This window comes from Rattus rattus, chromosome X, assembly GCF_011064425.1.
Source record: "Rattus rattus isolate New Zealand chromosome X, Rrattus_CSIRO_v1, whole genome shotgun sequence".
Taxonomy (NCBI): domain Eukaryota; kingdom Metazoa; phylum Chordata; class Mammalia; order Rodentia; family Muridae; genus Rattus; species Rattus rattus.
Genome location: NC_046172.1, coordinates 36,608,184 through 36,635,474, shown reverse-complemented (window position 1 = coordinate 36,635,474; position 27,291 = coordinate 36,608,184). Strand labels below are relative to the sequence as shown.

Below are 27,291 nucleotides of genomic sequence, written 5' to 3'. Positions count from 1 at the left end.
GGGCAGAGGAGTATATGGGAGGGCTTTGAGGCAGGAAGGGGAAGGGAGAAATGAAGTAATCATATTATCATCCCCAAAAACTTTTCTCAGAGAAAACAGACTCCAGTAGCTGCCAGAAACTTCTATCTTTTTCTTTTCTTCTAGGGTCAACTTGTTACAGACAGCAGACATTTCAAAATGTACATTTTTCCTGCTATAGTTGCATTATTACCAGACGTTAGGAGTAATAAACAGTAATATTACAACAAGCCCGGCTCAGTTACAGTCCTCACCAAGCCAAATTAATAGTAAAAAGCAGGAAAGGGAGATTTATTCAAAATGACCACACTTAGAAGAAAGACAAAGAGATCCAGAAAGCCTCCCTTCTAAAAAAGCCTGGCTTCTACTCTCTTTTCACAGTGAACACGAAAACATAAAATCCCTTCAATTTGTTAAAGAATGTTTTACATATTCTGATTTTTTTCCTTTTTTTCTTTATTAACTTGAATATTTATTTACATTCGAATGTTATTCCCTTTCCCCGTTTCCAGGCCAACATCCCCCTCCCCCCTCCCCTTCTATATGGGTGTTCCCCTCCCCATCCTACCCCCATTACCGCCCTCCCCCCCAACAATCTCGTTCACTGGGGGTTCAGTCTTGGCAGGACCAAGGGCTTCCCCTTCCACTGGTGCCCTTACTAGGATATTCATTGCTAACTATGAGGTTGGAGCCCAGGGTCAGTCCATGGTAGTGGCTTAGTCCCAGGAAGCTCTGGTTGCTTGGCATTGTTGTTCACATGAGGTCTCAAGCCCCTTCAAGCTCTTCCAGTCCTTTCTCTGATTCCTTCAACGGGGGTCCCATTCTCAGTTCAGTGGTTTAATGATGGCATTCGCCTATGTATTTGCCGTATTCTGGCTGTGTCTCTCAGGAGAGTCCTACATCCAGTTCCTGTCAGCCTGCACTTCTTTGCTTCATCTATCTTATCTAATTGGGTGGTTGTATATGTATGGGCCACATGTGACATATTCTGATTTTTAACAACTTTTGAATTTATATCACTAACCAGGATGTCTCAATGGAGATGCATAGGCTGCCTATTTCAGTTGATTTAATATGGATTGGAATAACATTGATGTCATAATGTTCACCACCCATCAAATGTGCTACTTATTCCTCTATGTTCAAGTAAATGGCCATTCATTATTTTCCTTCCTACTGGCTCAGGTATAAAATCTTTGAGTCAAGTTTAACTCTTTTTGTTCTTTTCTTTTTTCCTTTTTTTTCAGCCCACAGCCAAGCCATAGAAACTGAAGAAAGGGTCATTTGGGAACTGCCCACCTGGGAATCCATCCTGTCTGTAGGCACCAAACCCAACACTGTTGCTGTGGCCAAGAGGCATTTGATGAGAGGAACCTGGTATGGCTGCTCCTTGGGAGGTCTGGCCAGCAACTGACCAATACAGATGTGGATGCTTGGAGCCAACCATCAGACTGAGCTTACAGACCCCAGTGGGGGAACTGGTGGAAGGACTGGAGGAGCAGAGGGGGATTCCAACCCCGTAGGAAGGACAGCATCAGCTGGCTATACCATCCAGTGCTCCCAGAAACTAGACCACCAACCACAGTGTACTGCGAGTGACATGGCTCCAGATACACATGTAGCAGAGGATGGCCTTGCCTTACAGCAATGGGAGGGTAGGCTTTTGGTCCTGTGGAGGTTTGATGCCCCAGCATAGGGGGATGCTGGAGTGGTGGGGTAGGTGGATGGGTAGGTGGGAGAGCACCCACATAAAAGCAAAGGGGAAGGGGGAGAGGGCAGATGTGGGATTGGGGAATAGTGGAGGGGTAACCCGGAAGTGGAAAAGTGGAATATCACTTGAGATAAATAAATGGAATGATTAATAAAAAATTATAATAAAGAGTAAACGTTACACACACACACACACACACACACACACACACACACATATCCTTACTACTTCTGCTATCCGTGCTTACCTTGATTACTGCAATACATCCTTACCATTCTAGCTACTTCTGTTTCTAATCTCTCCAAATTTTTAATAGAAGAGCCAGTGTGATCCCATTAAAACATTCAACATCTTGTAATTCCTACCTATAAAAAAATCTCCAGTGGTTTCTCATTGAGAGTATATATTCATGTCCTTTCATAGTCTTGAAGGCCTTACACAGTCTGGTCCCTTAAGATGTTTACCATCTTCTGCTGTTCTTGTTAACTTTATTCCAGCCACAGTGGCTGATTCCAGATCAAGCTAAAGTGCAGGTCTATGTCACAGTCTTTACTCTTGCTACTACCTCAATGCTCCTTTACCCAGACACTATCATTGCTTACCCTAGTCCTTTAAGTCATCATGTAGATGTTTACTTTTTAAAATAATTGCCAGCATTCTTAATATAAAATTGTTAATCTTCATGCAGTTAACACTCTGTTTTCCTTCTTTGCATTTAACATGAATATATTTATATTTCTTGTTTATTCCATAGACTCCCTTCCAAATATGAACTAATTCTTCTAATAAAGAAGAAAAGAATCTGTTTTATACACTGTTTTGTCCTCTGCCTACTACCATTATGGGCCTAATATAGAAACTGACTTACTGGCTGTAGTGAATAACAACTGAGCAAAATATTAGCAAAAGCCCATAATACAATCTTAACTAGTTAATTATTTTAATGTACACATTGTTGGGTGGTGGGTAGATAACACACCAATTCTCATGTGTTCAGTAATTTATGTGTGCAGCATATGCCTGAAATGTATGTCCTTTAGTAGACCATTCCTCTGGGGACATAAGTCTTCTTTAACATTAGTTGCACTGAGAATGTCTTCATGAATTTAACAGTTTAGATTCAAGATGTGGCTGACCAAAGTACATTAAAGCTGTGTCAAAAGATATTTATGCAAATAATTATATGATGAATTATGAATAGATGTGTTTAAATTGTAATTCTGTCCAAAAAATAGAATGTGCTAAAATAAAAAGCCATTATGAAGTACTGTTGATCCTCTTCTTAACCATGGTGATGCATGCAATAGGATTCTGTTTGGCTATAAAAGATCCCCTTTCAGAATTTGCCTGAAAAGACCATTTGTTTTTCATTTGCCCACAGATGTTCTCTTCAAACTCCATTCTCCCGTCTTTGGGATGAAGGAGTGGGGGGGTGGTGGTAATTTGGGTCATTCTTATCCTGAAAATTTCAGAAGCACTTATTTTAATTGTAGAAGAAAATGACAGTTTCTGTATTGCATTTTGAAAGCTCAGCTACTATTAAATTCTTCTCAAGTTGCAAATTACTGCACTTATGGAAAAATTTGCAATCAAAATACTCTCTTGTTGCAATATAGCAACTTTCTTTCACTGTAATTTTCCACAAGTTCTAAGATTACTTCAGTGACTAGTCAAGCCAATACCATCCTTCGTCGACATAAAAGAAGGTGCTTGGCAATTTGAAGTACTTGGGATAAATGGCAGCTACTTCTACTATTCAATTTTTCAAATAAACAAATAAACAAAATTATTCGAAGTCTTAAATATTTTAGAAAGTAAAACACTTTCTTCCTTACCAATTATTATATTTTGGCAGTAAAAGAGTATAAATATGAGTAAATGGAGTATGAGCTAAAAGCACTAAGTATTACATCAAAAACCTATAAGAAATTGCACAGAATTTAACTGGTCTGTTGCGGGTGGTGATATTATCACTGATGTAATACATGAAATAAAAGAGTGGAATTAGAGGGAGTAAAAGATTTGGCACTGAATTAGCACTAGATGTTTCAGTTCAGCAGGGTAAGGTTCGTGGCTGTTCAGGAATCTAGAGATTTTACTTAATAAAGATGCATTTATCTTGACTCAAAATCTGGGCTTTGAAAACATTATCAATGAGGAGTCAGCTAAGAATAAAATGACAGTTGAGCTAAGTCTACATGCCATTTAAAGTACTTAGATTAGGCAAAGCAAATGATTCATAAGAAAAATGACCTGTTTCCTAGCTTACATAGGAAAGAACGTGACTGCATCTTATGCAATATCTTATCATACGTAAATCTTCTTTTTATGTGTTACAGTTGTAAAGCATGGAGGAGTGATTAATGCATACTAACAAGACTTATTCCCCTTGGAAAATAGAAATCATCATACTGTGATCATAATAATTATTTACTGAGCCATTATTCTGTGTTAGGTACTGTATTGGAAACTTTCTGTAAGTTAGCAATTTTCATTCTTATCAAACCCAAACTAAACCAACAACAACCAACTGTAAAGGGGCTATGATTGACCATGTAGTAAGGAAGAAAAAATGGAGACATAGAATGGGTAGACTGCTTATTTAGGATCACAAGAGGAAGGGCAGAGTCAGATTTAATCCTATGTCTGTCAGCTCTGTGCTTTTAACTACCACAAACCACTGCCTTGAAAGTAAGCATTTTATTTAAAGAAGAAGAAAACTGCGACAAATGTCAGAAAATGACACAAAGCACTCATCTTTGATTGCATTCTGACACAAGATACAAGTTCACTGTTATGTGGAAAGAAAGGGTTTTCCAAAACAGGAAGGGGGATAATTTCATGAGGTAGACATAATTTAAATCAGTAACACCTGTATCTAAAATTATGCTTTATCAATTTATTTAGAAAGTTACATTGCTCTGTGGGTCAGAAAGGATGATTTACACTTATGACAGGAAGGGTCATGTTAACATCTTAGTTTTGTAAATGAGATGGAACTTAAGGTATGAGACTGTAGGCACACTTGGTCTCAAAACTATTAGTAGTGTTAAATAAAACCTTCAGTTTCAAAACCTCATGCCAATACAAGAATGAGGAAATCATAGATCCAAACCAGAGCCTGCATCTGTACTATCTTTATGCTGGAGAAATCTCTTGGAGTTCATTCCCCATTATGCAATTTTTTTCACTAGTGCCATTCTTTATTAATTAAAAAATTCATTGAAATTACTTGGTTCAGTGTCTTATGATGTATTTTTTGCCTACTGTAGTACTGTTTATTATGGCAGAAACCATTTGCTTTGGTCACTAAATGAATCCTCAGCTTCTCACACAGTATCTGTTGAAAACATGAACGAAATAGTTACTGAGCACCTGAGTGTATAGGGAACTAAGTTACAACATCTCATAATCTGTCAGTACATCTTGGCAACTTGTCTTCAAAACATATTGAGAGCTCAACTCTGCTTACGATTTTTACTTTAGCGTGCAGGCTTAAGCTACTCTCATCTCTCACTTGAACTGTCCCTATCCTTATTTTCCCACTTTAAATTTTGTCCCTGGTACCTTCAATCAAATTTCAATATACCTGCTGATGTGACACACGTAGAACATTTATTTTTCATTAGCAATGTAATGCAGAGCTCCAGTGGAGCAATACACTTTTAGAAGGAACCAGGACACTTTACTTCTAATTCTCCATATTGTAGTCACCATTTCTATTCTGTGACTACTATTACATCATCAAACTCTTCTAAGTTTAATTTTATATGCAAGATCAGGAATTCTAATCAGAGTCTCTCGGAATATTTCATAGACTATTAACTTTATTTGAATGTCATTTATAACCGAATGTAAATAGCAGCTAATTAGTCTCCATATAAATTTAATTACCTATGATTTAGGATTTATATACACCTGTTTCAATAGCAAATGCTAGATGGTTCTTAAAAAACTGTTCAAGCTCCACTATATATGGAAAAAAACTAAAACCAGCCATATTAGGTGCAGCTATTTTGGGGTATCTGACTGATATGTACAATTAACATGTATTTTGTACTGAAACAGACGCAGAAAATCTTCAAAAGGTAAAAAGCAGAACTAGGTCAGCTACTGTTCTTAATACTTCTGTTTGGCAGAAACCATTGACATACAGGTATCAGAGAAATCAGGGTAGGCTTGCTAGTCTTTTGTGCCCTCCCCTAAAATTGGGGGAAACAAAGTGATTTGATACCTGGGATCAAAAGACAAGGAAATAAATTAGATTTGAAAAGAAGTACTCTTGATCTATCCTGCCCAACTATTATTTAGTCTCACTTTACAATGTAGTGTGGAAAAAAAATCCAAAAAATATGGCATATCTCTCCATGAATGAATTGCAGATGGTGATTTTTAAAACTTAAAATTTATATATGAGTTTGATCCTTTGTTTTTGTTAAAAGCATATTTCTATTAAAAAAAGAATCTCCAGATCAAGAAAACTAATTTTGTAAGAGGTTTTCTTGATCTGTAGCTTCTTTCTTAAAACATGGGACATTCATCAGGGTAAGACCCAATCCTGGACTGTGAAGCAAACCTTAATTTTAAAAGGAAAGAAATAATACAAAGTTTACACTGTTGATCTTACAAAAAACACGAGAAATCCATAACAAAAAGGAAATAGGCAAATATCCAATTACTTGGAAATTAAACAGCATACTTCAGAACAAACCTTAGATAAGACAGGGAGTCTCAGGAAAATTAAACTGAATGAATAAGTTGTCTTTTTTTTTTCAACTGGATAATTTTGGCTTCTTTCTTAGATCAGGTGACCAGAGGTACGGGGGTTTAATTCTGGGTCTTCAGGTCTATTACACTGCTTTTCCTGTCTGTTTCAGTATCAACTCCATGTACTTTTATTTTTTTAATTACAATTGCTCTATAGTACAGCTCAAGGTCAGGGATAGTAATTCCCCCAGAAGTTCTCTTATGGTTTGGGGAATTTTTGTTTGTTTGTTTTTGTTCTTTTTTAATAACTCCAGATGGAGTTGAGAATGGCTCTATCTCTGTGAAGAATTGGATTGGAATTTTGATGGGGATTGTATTGAATCTGTAGATCACTTTTGGTAAAATGGCCATTTTTACTATATTAATCCTGCCAATCCATGAGCATGGGAGATCTTTCCATCTTCTGAGATCATCTTCAATTTCTTTCTTCAGAGACTTGAAGTTCTTGTCATACAGATCTTTCACTTGCTTGGATAGAGTCACCTCAAGGTATTTTAAATTATTTGTGACTATTGTGAAGGGTGTTGGCTTTAGTTATCTAAAGACAGAGATTTTAGACCCAACTGTGATACGTTTTATCTCTATGTAAAAAGATCAGTCTGTATACCTTTTAGTTCTGCAAACAGAAATAGTATTAACAGTATGTACACCATAGGGTCTTTTCAAAGATTTAACAATAATCTATACAATTCTGGCATGGAATCTACATAACTAATCAGGAAATGCTAGCTAATATTTAGATATAGAAGTGATATTATATTTATCAGCTTCTTTACATTCTATAACACTTAGACTAGAGATTGCATTTACACATAGTGGACACTACTAGAATTGTTAACTTTCTGCTAAAGTTAGGCTAAAGTTTTGAAGAATTGTTAAAATGCTCATGAGGAGTTGAAACACTGACGTTCAAATTTCAGTTCCTGGGACACCAACCCATTCACAGAAACCTTGACCTACAATTTGTCCTGTCTGCAAGATATGTTAGAACAATGGTGGTCTAGAACTTATGGGCGTGGCCAACCAACAATAGTCCAACTTGAGGCACACCCACAAGAGGGAACCCATGCCTGACACAGTCTAGATGGTGGGGAACCAAGGGCAGGATAGCCCAACATCAGATAGATCCAAATACAACTGGCAAAAAAGAACAAATAGAGTCAACAAACTAATTTCTAATGATATTCTGCTACACTCATCAATGCCCAGCCCAATTGTCATTAGAGGAGCTTCATCCGGCAACTGAAAGGAGCAGCCAAACGCTAGGGATGAACTATTACTACTCACAAAGCCATTTGTGTAGTGTCTTTTTCAGGTTAATTGCTTGTTAAAATGAAATAAGTATTTCTAACATCTATACACTGACCTTTTAGCTTTATAAAATATTTCCTCACAAATTTATCAGAATGGATAAATCAACTTATTAGGAAAAATATAATAACTGTTTATACTTACATCTTAAAAGTTACGATAAATTATAGAAATGTTGGGATGTTAGGAAAGGAGTTAACAGATTTTTTTTTAACACCTACTCAAAATCTGTTTAAAAAACTATTTAAAATTACATCAAGAAAGTGTACCAGCATGGTGCATGGATACATAACCAGATTTTACCCAGTCTGGTATATAGATTTCAATTAATTAATCAGTTAATTAATTACAGCTATAATGAAGAAGCATGTTGTTATCTGCATATTATACTAAGCAAAAGTTTATAATCTGATTTCTTCCTTAAAAGGTACTCTAGCAGGTTCTTGATCTACCTGACTAAATAATGCCCTTCTGATAGGTAATAACAATTATTTCTCCCCTATGTTTGAAAGGTAAGATTCAGAGCAATCAAACTATTCTTTATCCTCATAAAAGCTTCTTAATACATTTAGATTTCATACATACATACATACATACATACATACATACATACATACATACATCACTGCCTATCTTTCTTTGTGTGCTCTCTAAGGTCAGCTAACAACTTCTGCATTTTCAGACATAGAATTAACCTAATTTACTTACAAGTAAATATAATGTTATGAATGAGAAAAAAATGTTTAGCTGATGAGGTGGGCATAATGGGATCTCTGTAATGAGATAACCAAGCAGAGAAGAAGCCAAGGACTGGATGGAACTGAACTTCTGCACTCTAGTATATAAGGTATGGTGTGAGAAAGTTCATCTTGGGGAAAAGATCTCTTTCCAAGTCGAAAATACTAAGAAAGGCACTAACATTGGTGTTTACAGTCACTTACTTATTGGTGGAGTTATTCACTACAACTTACAAGGTATTATATTACTATAAAATTCTGATGTAACCCTGCTATCAAATTAACCCATTTTCTCTAAATCAGAAGGCAAACATCTTTAGACCCCATAGAATTAGTACTATAGCAGAGATAGTGTTCTATGAAACTCAGTATTTAATCTTCCCCTTATGTCCTACTGTATCAAAAATACCCATGTTTTACAAGAATCAGGAAGATGATCATTTTATCATGAAAGTGATTAAGTTACATATTGATAATGACCCTGTATTTTGAACAAACTATAATATAAAAAAATTTTTCTTTCATTTTAAAATGAGCCTCTAGAAATGAAGTTACTCAACCAGACTTCTGATCTTCCTCAACAAAGAAATGTTCTTTGGAATAGTGGCAACAATTTTAAACCTAGGTAATAATACACAAAATTATTAGCATTTTTACTTGTTTTTTATTGCCTGCCCTTCGTCAATACTTCAAAAATTCCCACATTCATTCTCCATTTTTTCCTATTATACACAAGTCTTTACATGTACAACATAATGAAACACTGTGTTTATAAGTATGTGTTTGATCGATCGCCACTCTTCTAATGCTAAATCCAAACTTCCTGCCAGCTAATCTACCCGGAATCAAAGTGGCCTCTTATTCTCCCTCCAGCTTCATCTCTAACTACCAATTCTGCTCTTGAATAGGCTGTCTGTCATCTTGAGAACTTTATATAGGCTGTTATTTATAATTGGAAGCAGACTGTATAGGAAGTTAATTGATTAGATGGCTTTTCTGAATGGTGATGATAAAAAAAGTGGACCCATTCACAGGTATCCAAGAAGACTGTTTTTAGCTTGCTTTCAGATGTTGCTGGGAAGAATCATGATTTATCAGCTACTTAATGGGTTCTGATGGGACATTCTACACTCTTGTAGAGGAAGAGACATGGCAATATGGACCCGGGGAGAAATAAGATAGGCACGGAAGCTAATGAAATTCTAATCGACATAGTGAAAAACATTTTTCTAATCTAGTTTTATGAGAATAGAAATGACAATTTAAGACATTGACTCTGAGAAACAGTTCAAGTATAAAGTTCTTTTTTACATCTTGTTTAATTAGATGGTATATCTTTTAACAATATGGTAGATTTGATACTTTGAGCATTAAATTCCATTCCTCCACATACTAACTAAAGATCTTGTAATCTTTTTCCTGTATATGCACATCCATGTGTGTGCACTTGAGTGTGAGCATGTGCATGTACATGTGCGTATATCTGTGGAAGCCAGAGGTTCACTTTGGTGTCTCATCATTCTCCAACTTATTTTTAGAGGCAAGATCACTCACTGAAATATCAATTTATTCGGCTAGACTAGCTGTCCAGCAAGCCCAAGAGGTCTTCCTGTCCCCATGCCTCCTCTTGTGCTGGCCGTATAGGTGTATATCACCATGCTTGACTTTTAATGTGGTTTCTAGGGATCTGAACTCTGGTCCCATGGTTGTACAGTTACTTCAGTAACTGCGCCACCTCTCTAGCATCATAAAGTCTGTTTTTAATGTCCTTAAGTGGAAGCTACATTTCTATTGTTAAAAACAAATACTATTTAGCCAAAGTAGTATAAAACATGTTGATAATTCAAGGGAATATGATTTTCAGCTTCCACATGGCTAGTGTTCTGGTTTTTCACAATCCATCTGGCATGGACTTAATGGCCCTGCCTTTGACCTCTCAAGTAATATGCTTTCATTAGAAAGCTACTGCATGCCATTGCGATCATACATTTTCAGCTCAAAATTCATCAGTAAAATCTTGATTGCTGTAGGAGTTTCACAACTCTTGTGACGATTAGGATTTACTTTTTCATGAAAGTATCACTATTCATTTTGTCACTCTTGGCTTAGCCACTACCCATGATGAAGGTTTTTCTTATTTTCCCTGAAGTGCAAGGCTACTTTTTGCACCCTCCCATATATAACTTTAATTAAATTGGAAATCTCAGCATATTTCCTCTATACAATGCTACCTATGCTTTTGCGTATGGATTTTGTGTGTGTGTGTGTGTGTGTGTGTGTGTGTGTGTGTGTGTGTGTGTGTGTGGGCAGGCACTTAAGTGTACAAGTAAAAACCAAGGTTGAATTTGGATAGCTTCTTCTACATTCTCCATCTACCTTAATTTAAAACATTCATTTACACATTTAATGTGCATGGTGTTTTGTGGGCACTTATATTTATGTGCCATGTATGTGCCTGGTACCTGCAGAGGCAAAAAGAGAGTATTGAAAGCCCTGGGACTGGAATTGCAGAAGGTCGTCAGCCTCCATGTGGGTACTAGGAAATTATACCTCATTCCCTGGAAGAGCTGTCAGTGCTTTTGGACCCAGAAATATCTTTTTAGCCCCTTCACCTTACTTTTGTGAGAAGGTCACTCAGTAAATATGGAAGAACTAATTCAGTTGAGTTAGCTAATCAGTAAGTTCTGAGTATTCCCATGTCTTCTTCCCCGGCACTAGGAATATAGGCAAGCCCTCTATGCCTAACCTTTTCTTATATGCTGGGAATGTAACCTTGATCCTCACACGTGTGCAGAAAACATGCTTCCAACTGGATTGTGTCCCCAGTCCTAATGCAATGCTGTTCTTTGTTTGCTCAGTTTTACTAGCACATAGTGGGTGCTCCTTTTTTTTAAAATTTTTTTTTAAGATTTATTTATTTATTTTATTTATGTGAGTACACTGTAGCTGTCTTCAGACACACCAGAAGAGGACATTGGATCCCAGATGGTTGCGAGCCACCATGTGGTTGCTGGGAACTGAACTCAGGACCCCTGGAAGAGCAGTCAGTGCTCTTAACCACGGAGTCATCTCTCCAGCTCCCTGGATGCTCCTTTTAAGGAAGAGTCATGAAATACTAAACATTCTGTTTCTAATGTTGATTTCTAAAAGCTTTCAAGCTGTATTAACATACAAATGAGTAATTACCAAATTAATGTTCTCTGTCAATATTGTGTTTATTAATTCTTTTAATAAAATAGAGGCTCCTATGAAATATGAATATTTTGATCATATGAGCTGTAAAACAAATTAATCTTTAATCAATAATTTTATTTCAGTTTCTAATTTCTAGTGCTAGAATCTTTTATAAAAAAATCTAGATTTTATGAACTAAAGTAATTTGCCTTCCGAGAAAATAAATTACTTTAAAAGACTTTTTGAGGTTTACTTACATGGTACGGTGTGGTTTCTGGGTTTGGTGCCCATGATGTCTTGTCTCAACGTCCATTTTGCAAACTAGGCAGCAAGGAGTAGTGAGTTGGGCTAGTACTCTTATCACCCTTCTTTTTTGACTTCTTCCCTGTGTCCTTTTTGCTGTTTTTCTCTGAAACATGTATTCTTCTTGAACAATTTTCATTGCTCATGTATCGGAAATAGAGAGTTTTCTACATAAAAAAGAGAAATATATTGATATAAGTATGCAAATACTTGAAATGTACCATTCTTTTCCACATTGTGCTCTAAGATTTCATTTTGGTACCTTTTAACTTACAAAATATGTAGTAACAATACAGTAGAACTTAATTATTTGGAACAAGACAATAAGGCAGATTTTTTGATTATTTCTTCCAGTTTTCACTCTGAAGATTTTAACATCAAAATCACCTGTTGAGCTTAAATTTGAGTAGATGGACCTTACAGTTTATAGCAAGTGTCTCAGGAATATTCCCATAAACCTTGATGGCAAAGAATAGCCTCTAACATTTTAGATAACATTCTTGGAGAAGTTGAAGCCCACACTATGAACTTAGTTCATAGACTCTTTCCTTAAATTAGTAGTCAGCTCTTAGTAGTTAATATACAAAATGTCCCCAGGATGTCACTATTGTAAGAAGTCCTAAAGTATAACTTAGAGATGGCATGTGATAAACCTGATTTTTCTTCATTTATCTAATAAAACTATAATAAGATTAGATACTAAACTTGGAAATGGAATTAATACATACATGTAAAGGAAAATGAATATATTCTTGAATTTCCCAACATTTTGGAAATGATCACTCCACAAAACACATGCTAAGGAGACTAATGAAGCAGACATTTATGCTTTCTTGCCTATGTGATCTGTGGATGCTTTACAGTTTACTGGATAGAAATGATAAGTAAACGGGTCAACCATACCGTAAAGGAAGTTTAGTGTATAGGAACAATTTTGGTTTTGTTATCCATCTACAATTTATAGCATTCTCCTGAAAAGTAAAGTGAAAGCAGCACCAAGAGCTGGGCTCACCACTTAGCCATGTCGTGGTTAAAAGCATGAAAGGTTTCACTTACTTTGGTAGAGACTTCAAAAGTAGCCCAGTCCCATGTAAGAGAATAAATAACCCTGAACAGCAAACAGAACAGAGAAAGTACAAAGCACCCTTCCCCTCCATTTCTACGTGGTTGTTGTTAAGAGTCACTGGTCCAGTTTTCATTAGACATTTGTTTTACACTTATGTGCTTCACTGCTTATTATGAGATTTCATCATACGAGGTTTCATGAAGGAATAAGCTTCATTGCTGATTAATTGGGATTGATAACAAAACTGTTTTTATTTATTGAACTGAAATGAATCCTTTTATGCAGTTTCACACTTCTGACCTTGTTTTCAAAATATTAACTCTCAATTTCAAACATATATTCATCTTTCTCTGTGTAACTATCGGCCCAGAGTTTCTTTGAAGGCATTCATATAAGATACCTATTACTAATGGGTCAAGAGTCAACTGACTTCATTTATTTGTACTGTTAGTTCATGATGGAGTAAGTTTCTGCTGAAGCCATAATAAGCTATTTGAAGAACATTTATATTTGCTTATTGTTCAAATAACCCATCCTACACTGAAATTCTAGAACACTTACCTCTTCTACTATCTCTCTTCATCTTATTTGGATCTTCATAATTCCCCCCACCCAATTATATTAGACTGGCATAGATATAGGTGTAGCTTTGCTCAAACACAGAGAACAAAGTTTTTCACATCACATTTTTTTTCTTCCCCAGGTAGGCTTATCGTAAACTGGTTTTCAGCTATAGTATGCAAAACACACTCTCATATGCAACGTTATGGTTGGCATGTGTGGATGAAGAAAATGTGTGTTTTGAGCCAGAAGGTGAAACTGCCTCAGAGAACTATCCAGATAGTACTAGTTTACGGTACTTATTATAGATAATAAAGAATAGCCCATGTTTGCTCTCATTAGAGTCCAGGATATAAAGGCATATAATATTTTACAAAAAAATCAGTTTTCAATTTCTTTTATTAACTGAATTCAGTCTTAGTCCCTAATGCCTATGAATCTATCTCTTGCTAGTCCCTTCTAAAGTGACGGGCCCTTACATTTAACCTTATTATCAGGACATTAACCTACTGTTTCATGCTATACTATCAGAATCGAACTTAAGGTTTTCTAATTGGTCCCATCATGCATTTGAATACTACCATGCTGCAGCAATATGGCGATTTGGATTCATTGCCTTAAATCTAGTTGTGCATAGTTTTTGATATATTAAGCATGTCTGGTTTATAGAATCAAGTATTCTCTTCTTTGTCCAATATCCTTCTGACTATTTATTCTCACTGAACATCACTTTGATTTAGCAAGCAGTAGCCACGGCAAAGACTTCAAGTATAACACTCTGGTAGAGAAGTAACCAATTATTTTGTTCAACTTAAATTTCCTGAAGCACATAATAGCCAATGAAAACCATAATCCAAAAATTTAAAAAATATATGACATCTGTCAAGAGCTAGTATTTCAATAAATTCTGAATTAATGAAAACTGGAAATATGCAAGCCCTAGATCCAAACAATGGAATGATAAGCACCACAATAGGAACTGTCTGTAGACCAGAGAACTTCCTAGAGTTTGATTACTATTGGATCATTATATCCGTATGGTTATGAGAATGAATGCTTTTAGTACCAAGAAACTGTTAAGTAATGTGCCTAAGGAAACACAGCTGGTCAATGCCTAATATCAGGATTCAAATCAAGGCATTTCAATACAAGTTGCAAACATTTTTCATTATATTTTTATACATGCAGATAATATACTTGAATCATATTTCCTGCATCCCTAGAAGTCACCCTTTTTCTTTTATGTCTTCTTTAATGTGTTGGTCAAAATATTACAAAGTTTCGTGGGAGATTTTAATTCTACTTTTAAGGAAAGTATACCAAACTTGTAACTTCTAATTATCTGCACAGATGTATTTTATTTTGTATAATTTACCAGACTGTTTTAAAGTCTAAGAATAAATTAGGTATGATAAAATTATTAAATATGTGATATTATTTAATGTCTTCTTTCTAAGGTGTGCAACTACCTTTATAAATGACCATTTATGATTTTAACATTCTTATGTAATTTATCTCTCCTCTTTTTTTCTTTTTTCACAGAAAGAATGAATGGGATGATGCAATTTAATATATTCTGCCCACCAAGGTTGGGGTAAGCATGTGAGGAAAAGTCTGAAAAATTCCTATTTTATTGCTTTATGAATCAGTCCCCCAAATTTCTGATTTTATAAGTGTTATATTTTCAAAATACCCACAACTAATTCTTTTAGAGTTTAGTTTTAAATATAAATTCCACTTTAGCATGCACACCAAAATTAAAGCATTTGATAATTATTTAATTATCATTTGATAATTAAAAACTTGTTTAAGTGGTTTTAAAGGCACTGGAGTCCAGTATCTGCACAAGACAAACAGAAACATATTTCACAGTTTGCATGGAAATACATGACTATTCATTGCATTTTGGAATTATCTATGATTTGAACAGAATTAAGTCACTGATACAGGAACAACATTATATATGACGTTTTATGCTGATTTTTCTGGAGTCATCATTTAACTTTCCATTGTTACCACAGAGTTGAATGAAAATTACTGTGACTTAGAAACATGCTCATAAAAAAATTTAATTTTTTCTTTTGGAGAAAATCAGATATGTTGGCTGGGTTTTGTAAACTTGACACAAACCTAGACACATTTGAGAAGAAAAAAAAATCTTTTTGCTTGTTTGGGTTTTATTTTTCAAGACAGGGATTCTCTGTGTAGCCCTGGCTATCCTATATTTGTAGACCAGGCTGGCCTAGAACGGACATAGATTAACATCTGTCTGCCTCTGCCAATGCTGTGCACTAAAGGCATGTGCCATCACGCCTGGTGAAATGAGAGAGAAATCTTATTTTTCTTTTCTTAAAAAAAATATCAAAACTCTATTGGAGTTTTGCTACATTTTAACTAGTGTTTTACTAGTGTTTACTCCAGCTGACAAACAATACTTCAGCTGGAACCATGAATGCCTAAGATTTCTAGACAGTCAATTTGAATGCTTATTCTTAAAAAAATAAAAATGAATATTACATAAAGGTGAGGACAGAGCTAACCATTCACAGAAATTGGGAGCAAGTGTGGATCTCTCACACAAAACTGACAGGGAGGTGAGAAGGGTCAGATTGATAGGCAGATCAACAGGACCCCATACGCCCCAGAATTCAGTTCAGGTAGGTTACTGGTTCAAAATATGGAAAGTTCTTCCTTAAGAATTCACACTTCAAACTTCCTTGCTCTCTCCCATCCTAAAGAGAGAAATCTTATTTGAGAAAATGTTTCAAAAGATTTGCCTGTAGGCAGGCCTATTGTTTTTGTTTGTTTGTTTGTCTTTTTGTTTTGTTTTGTTTTTTGATGTGAAAAAGTTTAGCCCACTGCCACGTCTGGGCAGGTAGTCCTCTGATGTGTAAGGAAGCATGCTGTATAAGCCAATGAGCAGCTTTCTTTAGTGTCCTGTTCTTCGACCCATTCGAGGATCCTGCCTTGAGAGCCAGCTCTGACTTCTGTTAAAGATAGACTGTGATGAGGACAAGAAAACTGATTTATTTCCTACCCAAGTTCCTTTTGGTCATAGTGTTTAATCAGCGTAAAAGAAATCAGGATTGTACTATTAGAAAACACAAATCTAGCATTGAAATTTTTTTTACAAAGTTAAAAATTAGGTAGATCATTGGATTAGATAAAAGTAATAATTCTGCTTGTGAATACCCCAACTACGACTACGACTACTACTACTACCACCACCACCACCTCTTCTTCCCCTTCTCTCTCTCTTTCTTTCTCTCTCTCTTTCTTTCTCTCTTTCTTTCTTTCTTTCTTTCTTTCTTTCTTTCTTTCTTTTCCTCTTTCTTTCTTCCTTTTCCTTCCTTCCTTCCTTCCTTTCTTTCTTTTTTCTTTCTTTTCCTTCCTTTTTTCTTTCTTTCTTTCTTTCTTTCTTTCTTTCTTTTCTTTTCTTTCTTTCTTTCTTTCTTTCTTTTCTTTTCTTTCTTTCTCTCTTCCTTCTCCTTCCTTCCTTCCTTCCTTCCTTCCTTCCTCCTTCCTCCCTTCCTTCCAGCTGGGTTTCCCAGTGTAACCGTGCTGTTATGGAACTCTTGGTAGAAGAGGCTGGCCTTGAACTCAAAGATCCACCTGCTTACCGCCAACTGCTGGGACTGAAGGCATGTGCCATCACTGCCCCAGCTCAATGTTATTTTTAAATGTTGCACTGTGCTAAAATAGTGAAGCGTATTTGGTTTTGTGAGATAGTAAAGTTCAAGTGGTAAAAGAACTTTATAGTTTGCTATTGTGTTGGTGAATGTATTGTAAGCATTCTAGTGTACTTAAATATATACTGTAATTTATTACATATGTTTTAAGCTCACGGCTTAAGAATTCAATAGAAATGTTGGTTCAAAATTAAACACATTTGATCCACCATTATATAAATGTTTACAAATCTATTAAAAATACTGTAGAAATGTACTGACTTTAGATAGTGATGCATTAATTTTTTTAGGTTTTAGTTAGTAATATTTCAAGAGAAAAACTGACAGCCAAAACTGCAGTCAAGAAAAATAAGAACTATAGCTCTTTTAAATTTTTTTGTTCTCTATTTCTCCTTAGAGTAAAATTTAGTTTCTGAAAGGTTAAGGCATCTGTTACCTCTAAGGTTCACTTTAAAATGTTATCTAGGAGCCTTGTAATACTTCTGTGCTAATGCCTTATAATCTAACCACTGTTTTGTTATTTGAGTATTTATATTTGTTGCACATCTGGACTTTTCTGACTTGAATCATTATAGCAGCTGGGTCACATTTTTTTTACTGTATTATAATAAATGTTAAGAATTACTTTTGGGGTTGGATTGCATATTATTTCAAAATTAATGGCAAGTAGCCTTTAAAAATTGTGAATTGCATTTAACTACAAAATCCCACGAAATCCCATAATTTTCTAATATTTAAATTACAGATATCTATTTAGTACTTTTTAATGATGTATCTAAATTATTTACTGTTTTGATATAAATTTAAAGAGGTAAGTGCTTCTTTAACAGTAGCACACATAATTGCTTATGAATGCCTTTGGTAGGTGATATTAAAAATACTCGTATCCCATTTGACAGAATTGTTTGCTCAGTCTGTTGTGTTTCCTGATACCATTGGTGCATATCCAACACTTAACTTCACTCTATTGTTGCTGTTACTCTACATGAACGGTTCTCTAGCTTCTGCCAGGAATCCGATCTTACATATCTTTTTTTATGACTATCCTTGGCAGTTCAGAGGTAGCATTCATAATTTTTTTGTTAAGTGCTAGATTGGAAAGATGCCAGATATTAAGGAAATCACGAATTATCAGGTTTTTTGTTTCATCTTATTCCCTCTGACCTTAAAAGCATACAAGAGGATACCTTAAAGAATCATTTTTCACACTATAAACTACCAAGCCGTAACCCTGCTCTCTTGTTCCACGTTATAAATGTTACCATCAGAAAGCTATTTTAGATGATCAACCTACAATTTTCCATGTCCTCTCTTGAATGGTTCCTTTCCTTGCTACTCCACCAAAACATCTACTACCAAGGTCGCTGGGGCTTCCATATTACTAATTTGAACTCCATTCAGAGCTCTTAATTTTTCTGATGTGTTTGTAGCATTGGCACTGGATTTTATTCTTTTCATAAGATGCATTCCACCCTCTCATCCGGGACTCTGTCCCTCTCTGGCTTTACTCTCTTATCTCACTAAATTCACATGTACCATTCAGCGCTATGGAAAACCACCTATTTCTTCCATGACATATTTCTTGTTCATTTCTTCTCTAAGTTCTTTGTGAAATACCAACATGTTCCAATATATTTTGATTTAGTTGTATGACTTTTCTTCCTTTTAGGGAAATTAAATATAAATGTCATGACAAATCTACTTGTCTGATGTGGTGTATTTTCCTTACCCGTGTTATCCCCATACACTGAATAGTGCCTTAAATGTACCAAAAGTTTTGTACTTTTAAAACAGCTTGTTAAAAACCAAAACTAAACAAAGGAAAACAACTAGGGTTTTCTCCATGCACTGTACCAAAGCTCCAAATGACACCTTAGTTTATATTTTCATAGTTTTATTCCCTTTCCTGTCTTTTCCATCCATCCAAGTTAGTATATTACACTGACCCACCCACTTCATTTGAAACAATTTAAATAATTTTATTTTTGTATCTTTGTAGTCTGCCATGTGCATATGTGTGGGTACCCATGGAGATGGGAAGACAGCATTGAATCTCCAGGAATTCGAGAAACAGGTGTCAGTGAGCATTCTATATTGGTGCTGGAAACAGAACTCAGGTCCTCTGGAAGAGCACAAAGTGCTCCTAAAAAAGTGCTCCTAATGGCTTCATTATGAAAAAAAAAAAGGAGCCAAATTTAGCTGTGGACAACTGCTTGGTAGTCAAGTCAGAACTACAAGTCCTATTTCCTGATATATCTTCTAACAAGTTTCCATGGGTAGCAATCTGTTAAAACACTAGTGAGCTGTTTCCTTGCCAGTTTTATCATTCCCTGTTCCCGCCCTCCATGCCAAACTCATTAAGTTTCAGCATAATAAATAGCACCTGTGTAGCAATAGTCCTTTCATAGCTGGCAAAGGTTAAGAAAATGGCAGGCAAAGTCTTCAAAAGTCAGACATACTACTTAACGCTCACAGAAGGTTTTCTCTAGAGGCTGAAAGTTACACATGTATGCATCTGTTCTAAATATTTCAGCCAATATTTTGATGAAAATGAGTATAGTAAGGAATGCTTAAGCTATAAGTTTGCTATATAAACCCATCAAACTCCTCGCATACCAGACAGAAAAATTACTTTCAGATGGTTGACTGCATCTCTAGGAAAACATCCTGGGGTTATTTAAGGTAGAGAGGCACACATTCAAAGAGGAAGTAAAACTGAATCAAATGTAAAGTCAGTAAAATGTTTGAAGGAGAATGAATGTATATCTGGATCTAATAAAATAACCAAGAGTGAGCATTTTAATCATTAGCATTGCAGTTAAAGATTTTGTTTTTAGTGAAAAGACGTTTAGAAAATCTGGCTTGTTAGTATTTCAATGGGCTGATTGTTTTTAAAGAATAGTTTATAATAATACATATAAACAACAAAAAGCTAATGTAAGCTGAATTTGTTACTAGATTTATACTTTATTATGGTTTCCCTATTGAGAAACCAAAAACAACTGAAATATCTTTTCTAAAAATAGGTTATATTTGTTTGTGTTTACTCTTGCTTTATAAAATGATCTACACTCGAATTGAGCAGTGATGTAAGTGCAGAACGCAGGGTCAACATCACATGGTCATTTTAATGCTTTATCACAAAGTTAACTTTTTAATCAAATTATTTTATAAAGTAATTCTACAGAGGGTATATATATTTGTGTGTGTGTGTTTATGATAAATTTTGCCATATAGTTACATGAATTTGGGTGAAGTCAATTTCTTATCTTACATTTTGCTTTTGTTCCTTGACAATTACAGAGAATTATTGGAAAAGAATGAGGACGATTAGGGGACATAGAATAATTCTGGGCCCTCCTTTCAATACTATGGAGGCATAAAACAAAATTTGAGAAAATACATTGGCCTCTTGCTACACTCAGCTTAATATAGACCTGAACGAGAAAGATGGCATTGGCATGCAACATTATTTGTTTAATTGCACATAATATTTGTTTAAATGCTTTAAATTGGTACAAATTAATCAATTAAAAAGTCTTGAGCGGAACCAATATGTGAAAACCCTTTCAAATCAATTCAAAGAGTCTTGAGTGAGTTAATGTGTTGAAAACCCTCTCACTATTCAGAGGCAGTTATGTTTCCTCCAGAAACTCTTAGAAATATTTAGCGGGAACAATGGGCTAATTTTATCAGACTGGGACTCAGCCGGAACCGATTCTAGTGCTGGTAGTTCTTCTCAGCCCTGGAGGCCGCAAAGCAGGGAGTGGAGAGGAGGGGAGATTTTTGAGGTCCTGGGAGACTTTGGTGGTACCTTTACTGTCTAAGGACCCTAATTTTGCCAATATTGGTATGTAACAGGTCACACAGGCCCAGAGAAGGAAAAACATTCTCTTTTGCAGATAGTACCTGAAACCAAAAAGAAAGAAAGAAAGAAAGAAAGAGAAGGAAGGAAGGAAGAAGAAAGAAAAGAAGATAGATGAGACGGGGAGGGGTTGATGAAGAATTACAGCATAAATCAGGAATGAAGCATCTGTAAAGTCCTTTGTCTTAGAACAGTTGGGGAGACATTTAAGGTGCCTGTTACCGAAAACAATGACAGGAGTTATCTGCATTATAATTTTTAATTTGTCAACATTGTTTTAATTATTTGTACTAATGTATGTAAGAGTCATTGACGCATGTCAGAACATGACTTCTAAGCCACCTGGTTTCTTGAAAAAAATATGTACCACAACACCTTAATATTTTCTTTCCTAGGATCTATTTTCTTCTATGATTTCTAAAATAAACCATTTTGCAATGGAATCAGTAACTCTGCAAGTAGAGGTTATAGAATGCAGTCCACTGAACGTTCTACTTAGTTTTTATTACTTTGATTTGGAATTTTTCACAAATACAATTTATCCTATGAATAGAGTCCATCTAGTTTTTCTGTAAGATAAAAAAATCAATGACATCTAACAAGTCAACTGGGGGAAGATAGCAACTTTTCTGTTTAGATTTTTTTTAGTTCTTTTTTAACTTTTTGCCCCCAGGACTGTTTGGATCTTAAAATGCAAAGAAATTTCTATCATTGATACCAAAGATTTGGGATATTTGAGCCAAATTACAAGTCTTTCAGTATTTCCTAAATGTGTTCTATAAGGTGCTTATCAATCTGGTAATTAATACATATTTGTGACTCCCAAACCAAAGATCTGATGTACAAATATCCTGCAGAAACACTGGACATAGTCCAAATGCAACAAACATTCAATGCTGTTTACATTTATCTACGAGGAGTATAAAATATGTAAATATCCCAGTCTTATAAAAATCACACAACTTTTCCTTAATAGACTTTCAAAACCAGAGATCTGAAGAAAATAAGACAATGTCAGATTATTTTAATCCACATTATGATTGAAGCTAACACTTAAGCATAGCTGTTAGCAAATGCTACTTGCTACATTTTCAATAAGAGAAAATGCATTCTAATTTCAATCAGGGAAATAATGTATCACTATCTTGCTCCAAGGGATGTCATAGTTAGTTTAGTTGTTTAGTTGTGGGGCAGACTAGATAATTATAGACAGTCACAATCTCATAACACTTTTGCTCAGGGAATAGACTAATCATGAAGAAATATAGATATATATATTTCCAGAGGGATAATTTCCTACATTCTTTTAGTTTAAAAACAAGACAACCATGAATGCCTTATATGAGGTCTCTAACTGAGTTTTCCAGTATCTGTTTCTGTAGATTTAGTCCTTAGAATATGGGGTTTCTCAACAACAGCATTCTGGACATTCTTTATATTTGGACACTTTGAGTATTGCAAAATGCAGAGTAGCAATCTCATCTTCTACCCCGCCCACTGGGTGCCACTAAGACCATGCATCCCGTAGTATGCCATAATTCAAGAAATTGCCAAATGTCCTCAAATGGGCAGGAATGTTTCCAGATGAGAATTCTGAAGTAATTTCCTATTCTTGGCTTTTCCATTCTGTCTGTACTAGAGAGCACTATTTCATCTGCATCACTCCATTCCATTGAAGAAGTCATGTGAAAGTTTTGTTCTTCTTCTGATAAGTGAACTAAATAACCAAACTGACATAGCCATCTTTATGTCTTCTCTATGTACTAATATTCCATAGCCTTAGGAAAAAGTTTCCTTTCCTTTATACTGTTTTCTATATTAGCTGTTTCCTTGAATTAGTTCAGCATAAACCTCTCTTCAAAGGGTTTATCTTTTTCTCTTTTTTGGAGCTGGGGACCCGTAGCCTTGGGGCCTTGGCGCTTGCCTAGGGCAAGCACTCTACCACTGAGCTAAATCAACCCCGGGTTTATTTTTTGGAGTTTACAACACTTCTATTTTCACATTATTTTATCCTTTTTTTTAAAACTCGTCTAAAACTTTAAGAAAGTGTAAAGTGCCAAGTCATATTTGGATTTCTGAAATTGACCCATAATGCAACCTGATGCTTTCTACAGTGGAGTTTAAGACTTGGATAAACACAGTTTAGAGTATTATTAACAGTTTACATGTTCTTCCTTTTTCTATAACAATATTGCACCAAAATTAACTAAATATTAATTAATTTTGCTTATATTTATTTTAATTGCTATACTTAAATAGTTGGTTATTGGCTTAGTAGAGACCAAACATGAATATTTAACTTTACTCTTAATCCTTTACTAGGTCCTGTGAAAGGAAGGGAATTAAATGCTAATATGATTTATAAGTAGCTGAAATTCTTTGTCACATTTGGTTTATGAGTAGCAACCACTTACTATGTACGCCATTACTGTACCATTTTTTAAGAACGTCCTATGAGGTAAACATTGTGCTAAGTGACTGACATATATAAAGCCTTGTTTAGTCTATGGATACAGTAGTAACAGTATTGTCACTCTATCTTTTTCCAGATAAAATCCTGACCTATAAGTGTTGTCTCACTTAAGCTCAAGTATTAAAAGCCAAGCTACATGATGCCAAATTCAAGTTCATTTGACCTGAAAACTAATGCTTTTCCAGCAAACCGTTGAACTGAGAATGGGGTCCCTGTTGGAAGAATTATAGAAAGGATTGAAGGAGCTGAAGGGGCTTGCAACCCCATAAGAACAACAATGCCAACCAACCAGAGCTCCCAGGGACTAAACTACTACCTAGAGTAGACATGGACAGACCCATGACTCCGGCTGCATATGTAGCAGCAAAAGATGGGTACCAATGGGAGAATCCCTTGGTCCTGTCAAGACTGAATCCCCCCAGTGCAGGGAATGTCAGAGGGATGTTAAGGGGTGGGTATGGAGGGCACACTCTCAAAGAAGAAGAAGGGAGGGGGATGGGATGGGGGTTTATAGCCAGGGAAACTGGGAAAGCGAATAACATTTGAAATGTAAATAAAATATCCAATAAAAATAAATATATTATAAACAACCAACCAAACAAAAATAATGCTTTTCTATTCTACCCACAAAATTGTAATAATTGAGAAAGAGAGTATTCCCCAAATGATTATTCTAATTTTCGTATTAGGAATAGAGTTTTCTATTTTTATGTCAAAATATTGCTGAACTGCTTTTCCTTTAGTTACACAGTGCTTTATCCCCATTAGCTTGATGCTAAAAGCTATTTTACAAAGCTAACCAACATAGAGTTATTTATAAGTTGTTTTCAAAAGTACAAAAGGATAATAATTCATGTGAGCATAGTTTACATTTCATATTCCAGATTCATTAAATTCTCTCATTGTTTCTTTGGGAACAGTACTTCTTACTTGAATATAGATATATCCTGTGGGTGGTACCCTATTTTCTTTTTTCTCTAGTATAGCTAATGAATTAAGTGTGAATTTTACCTGCAAAGAAAGCTATTTATAGAAAAAATGACAATAAAGAGAACAGGCATCTTTTCAGAAATGAAAGATGAGTAAATATATTTTGTGATTTAAACCTTTGTGAAATGTTTGAAAAATATTAATTATAATTACACTTCCTAAAAGAGAATAATTTTTTAAGACAAAATGAAAGGTAATTAGTATGATAACAAACTTGGAAACATACAAATACCATTTTTATTTTATAGTGACAGAACTTTGCCCTTCATCATGGCATAATAGGGCATTAAAGCCATTTACTATTTACATGAATAAAGGGGAGAAAGTATTTGATTTTCTTCTATCAGTCAGGTCCAAAATGTCTAGGTATAATATTCTAGACACAAAATTTAGTCAATGCACAATATGTTCAAGTAATACTTAAGAGAATAATTTTCCAAATACCATGTATTCATTTGTATGCTTTTGTTGAGCTACTGGATTTTCAACCAAACAGAAAAGAAAGGAGTTCCCATTTCCCAACTTGCACAATCCTTAAGATACTTGAAATTATTTTCCCACTTTTCCTACATAATTTGACTACTTGGGGCCACAAGAGGATTCAGCCTACACATTAGATAAATTTCTATGCATAATAATGTGCTGGAATGGTGTGCTGGAATGGACGAGGCAAGGAATCCACTAATAAAGGACACTGGTGGAAAGAATCACTGCTCTAAATTGAAGTCACGAGAAGATGAACCAATTTTTTTAAGACTTATTTATTTTTATTACTGGAGATAAACTGTCACTGTCTTAGACCCATCAGAAGAGGAGGGGCATTGGGTCCCATTATAGATGGTTGAAAGCTTGCCATGTGGTCACTGGGAATTGAACTCCAGAAGATAACCAGCAGTGTGCTCTTAACTGCTGAGCCATCTCTGCAGCCTGAGACCAAACTTTTTAAAAGATGATCTAACTTTGTTTTCATTTAAAATGACAACAATGAAAAATACTATCTAATAATGTGCTAATGGAGGCTAAAAGTAGCAGTGATATTGTCTAAACTCTCACCAAAGTCTCGAGAGCCAGAAAGTCATCTTAATTTTAATAAAATGAAAATTAAGAACAAAGTCTAATTCTAGGCAGGATTCTGGAATAGTTAGCTATTGACAGACAAGATCACGGTATGGCTTATGCTACAGAGAATAAACCCATTCTTGGGTGGTTTCTAAACAGTATTTATTTCCGCAAATTATCTCAAACTAGTTTTGTTTTCATTTGTAGAATAATGAAACAAATTTTATCCTGGTTTAAAATTATAAAACACACAGTTGTTCCTTACCTACATTATAGCAAGCTTTTAAAAAATCCGTCAGTTATATCTATGCAAATGAATGTTGATTGTTGTGTGAATAGTTATAAAACATATAAACAATGACATAAAATTAGGTCTATATATGCTCGCTTGAGATAAAATTTACATATTTGGAAGAACTAATGCAACATCCTGAAATTTCCTTTTTAATATTACTTTTATTATTATTAATATTACCATTTAATAACATCACTTTTAGAATCAACTAACATCCATGTATCCTTAATTTCAGCTCTATTTCTTAGTAGCTGGGCAATTTTAATCCCTCTGTATTTCAGAGTTTTCAGGTATAAACAGATACTTTAATTTGGATAAATCACATACTGTTGTTGGGAGGTTTAAATGGGCGAATGCCTTATAAACTCAAAATAGTACGTAACATAAATCAAAGATCATGGGCATTATTATTTTTTAGATGAGCTGCCCCTGTTCATTCTTACCTATATGTATAATTGCTTATGCAAATACCTATATTTTTAACTCATTCATTTAAAACTAGTGAGCATATAATGTAAGCACCTTGGCTAAGTAATTGTGCTTTATATCATAGAACTAGAAAAATTTCAAATATTTATCCCTAAATCTATGCTTGATTACCGTTGTCTGTGATGGTTAATGTAAATTTAACAAGATCTAAGAGACAAACTTCTGGGCCCGTTAGTAAGAAATTATGTCGATTAGACTAACTAGGTGAGAAGATCCACCATAAATGTGGCAGCACCATTTCATGGGCTAGGATACCAGACTGAAGGAAAAGGGGAAAGGCAGCTGAGACCCAGAGTTAATCTCTGCATCCTGACTGGGAGCTTCAACCTCCTATAGTCATGGATTTCCCTTCCTGCGAGACAGCACTCTCAAATTGTGAGCCAAAACAATTCCTTTCTTCCTCAGGTTGCTTTTGCCAGATATTTTGTTGCAGCAAAGAGAAAAGTAACTAATATGATAGTATAAAATAAACTCCTTATTTTCATATGTACATGTATGGTACTTTAAAATACAAATGTATTGAGACATATTCAACCAAAGTACATCGGTGTTCTATGAAGTGTATTATGTCTCTAAAGATTATCCAAATTCATCCGAAGTTTTCTGATATTCTGTTTTATTTGAGAGAATGTTTTTCTAGGACCTTAGGCTTACCCACATCTTCCTCTTTAGTTCAAGCTGAATGTGAACTAACAGTCCTCATGCCTCAACTTCTAGGCTGTTGGGATTAGAAATGGCTGCCATCTCACTCAGTCTACCGCCTAATAACCTTAACTGGTGGCT

At 35.1% G+C, this 27,291-nt stretch overlaps 1 protein-coding gene across 1 annotated transcript in view; it reads right to left on the bottom strand.

Moving 5' to 3' along the window:
* Positions 1-27,291, bottom strand: part of Cnksr2 (connector enhancer of kinase suppressor of Ras 2) — a 227,289-nt gene that overhangs the window by 53,306 nt on the left and 146,692 nt on the right. The window contains 2 exon segments of the mRNA XM_032889343.1: positions 11,976-12,176; positions 12,178-12,188. Coding sequence (XP_032745234.1) covers positions 11,976-12,176; positions 12,178-12,188 — 212 coding nt within the window.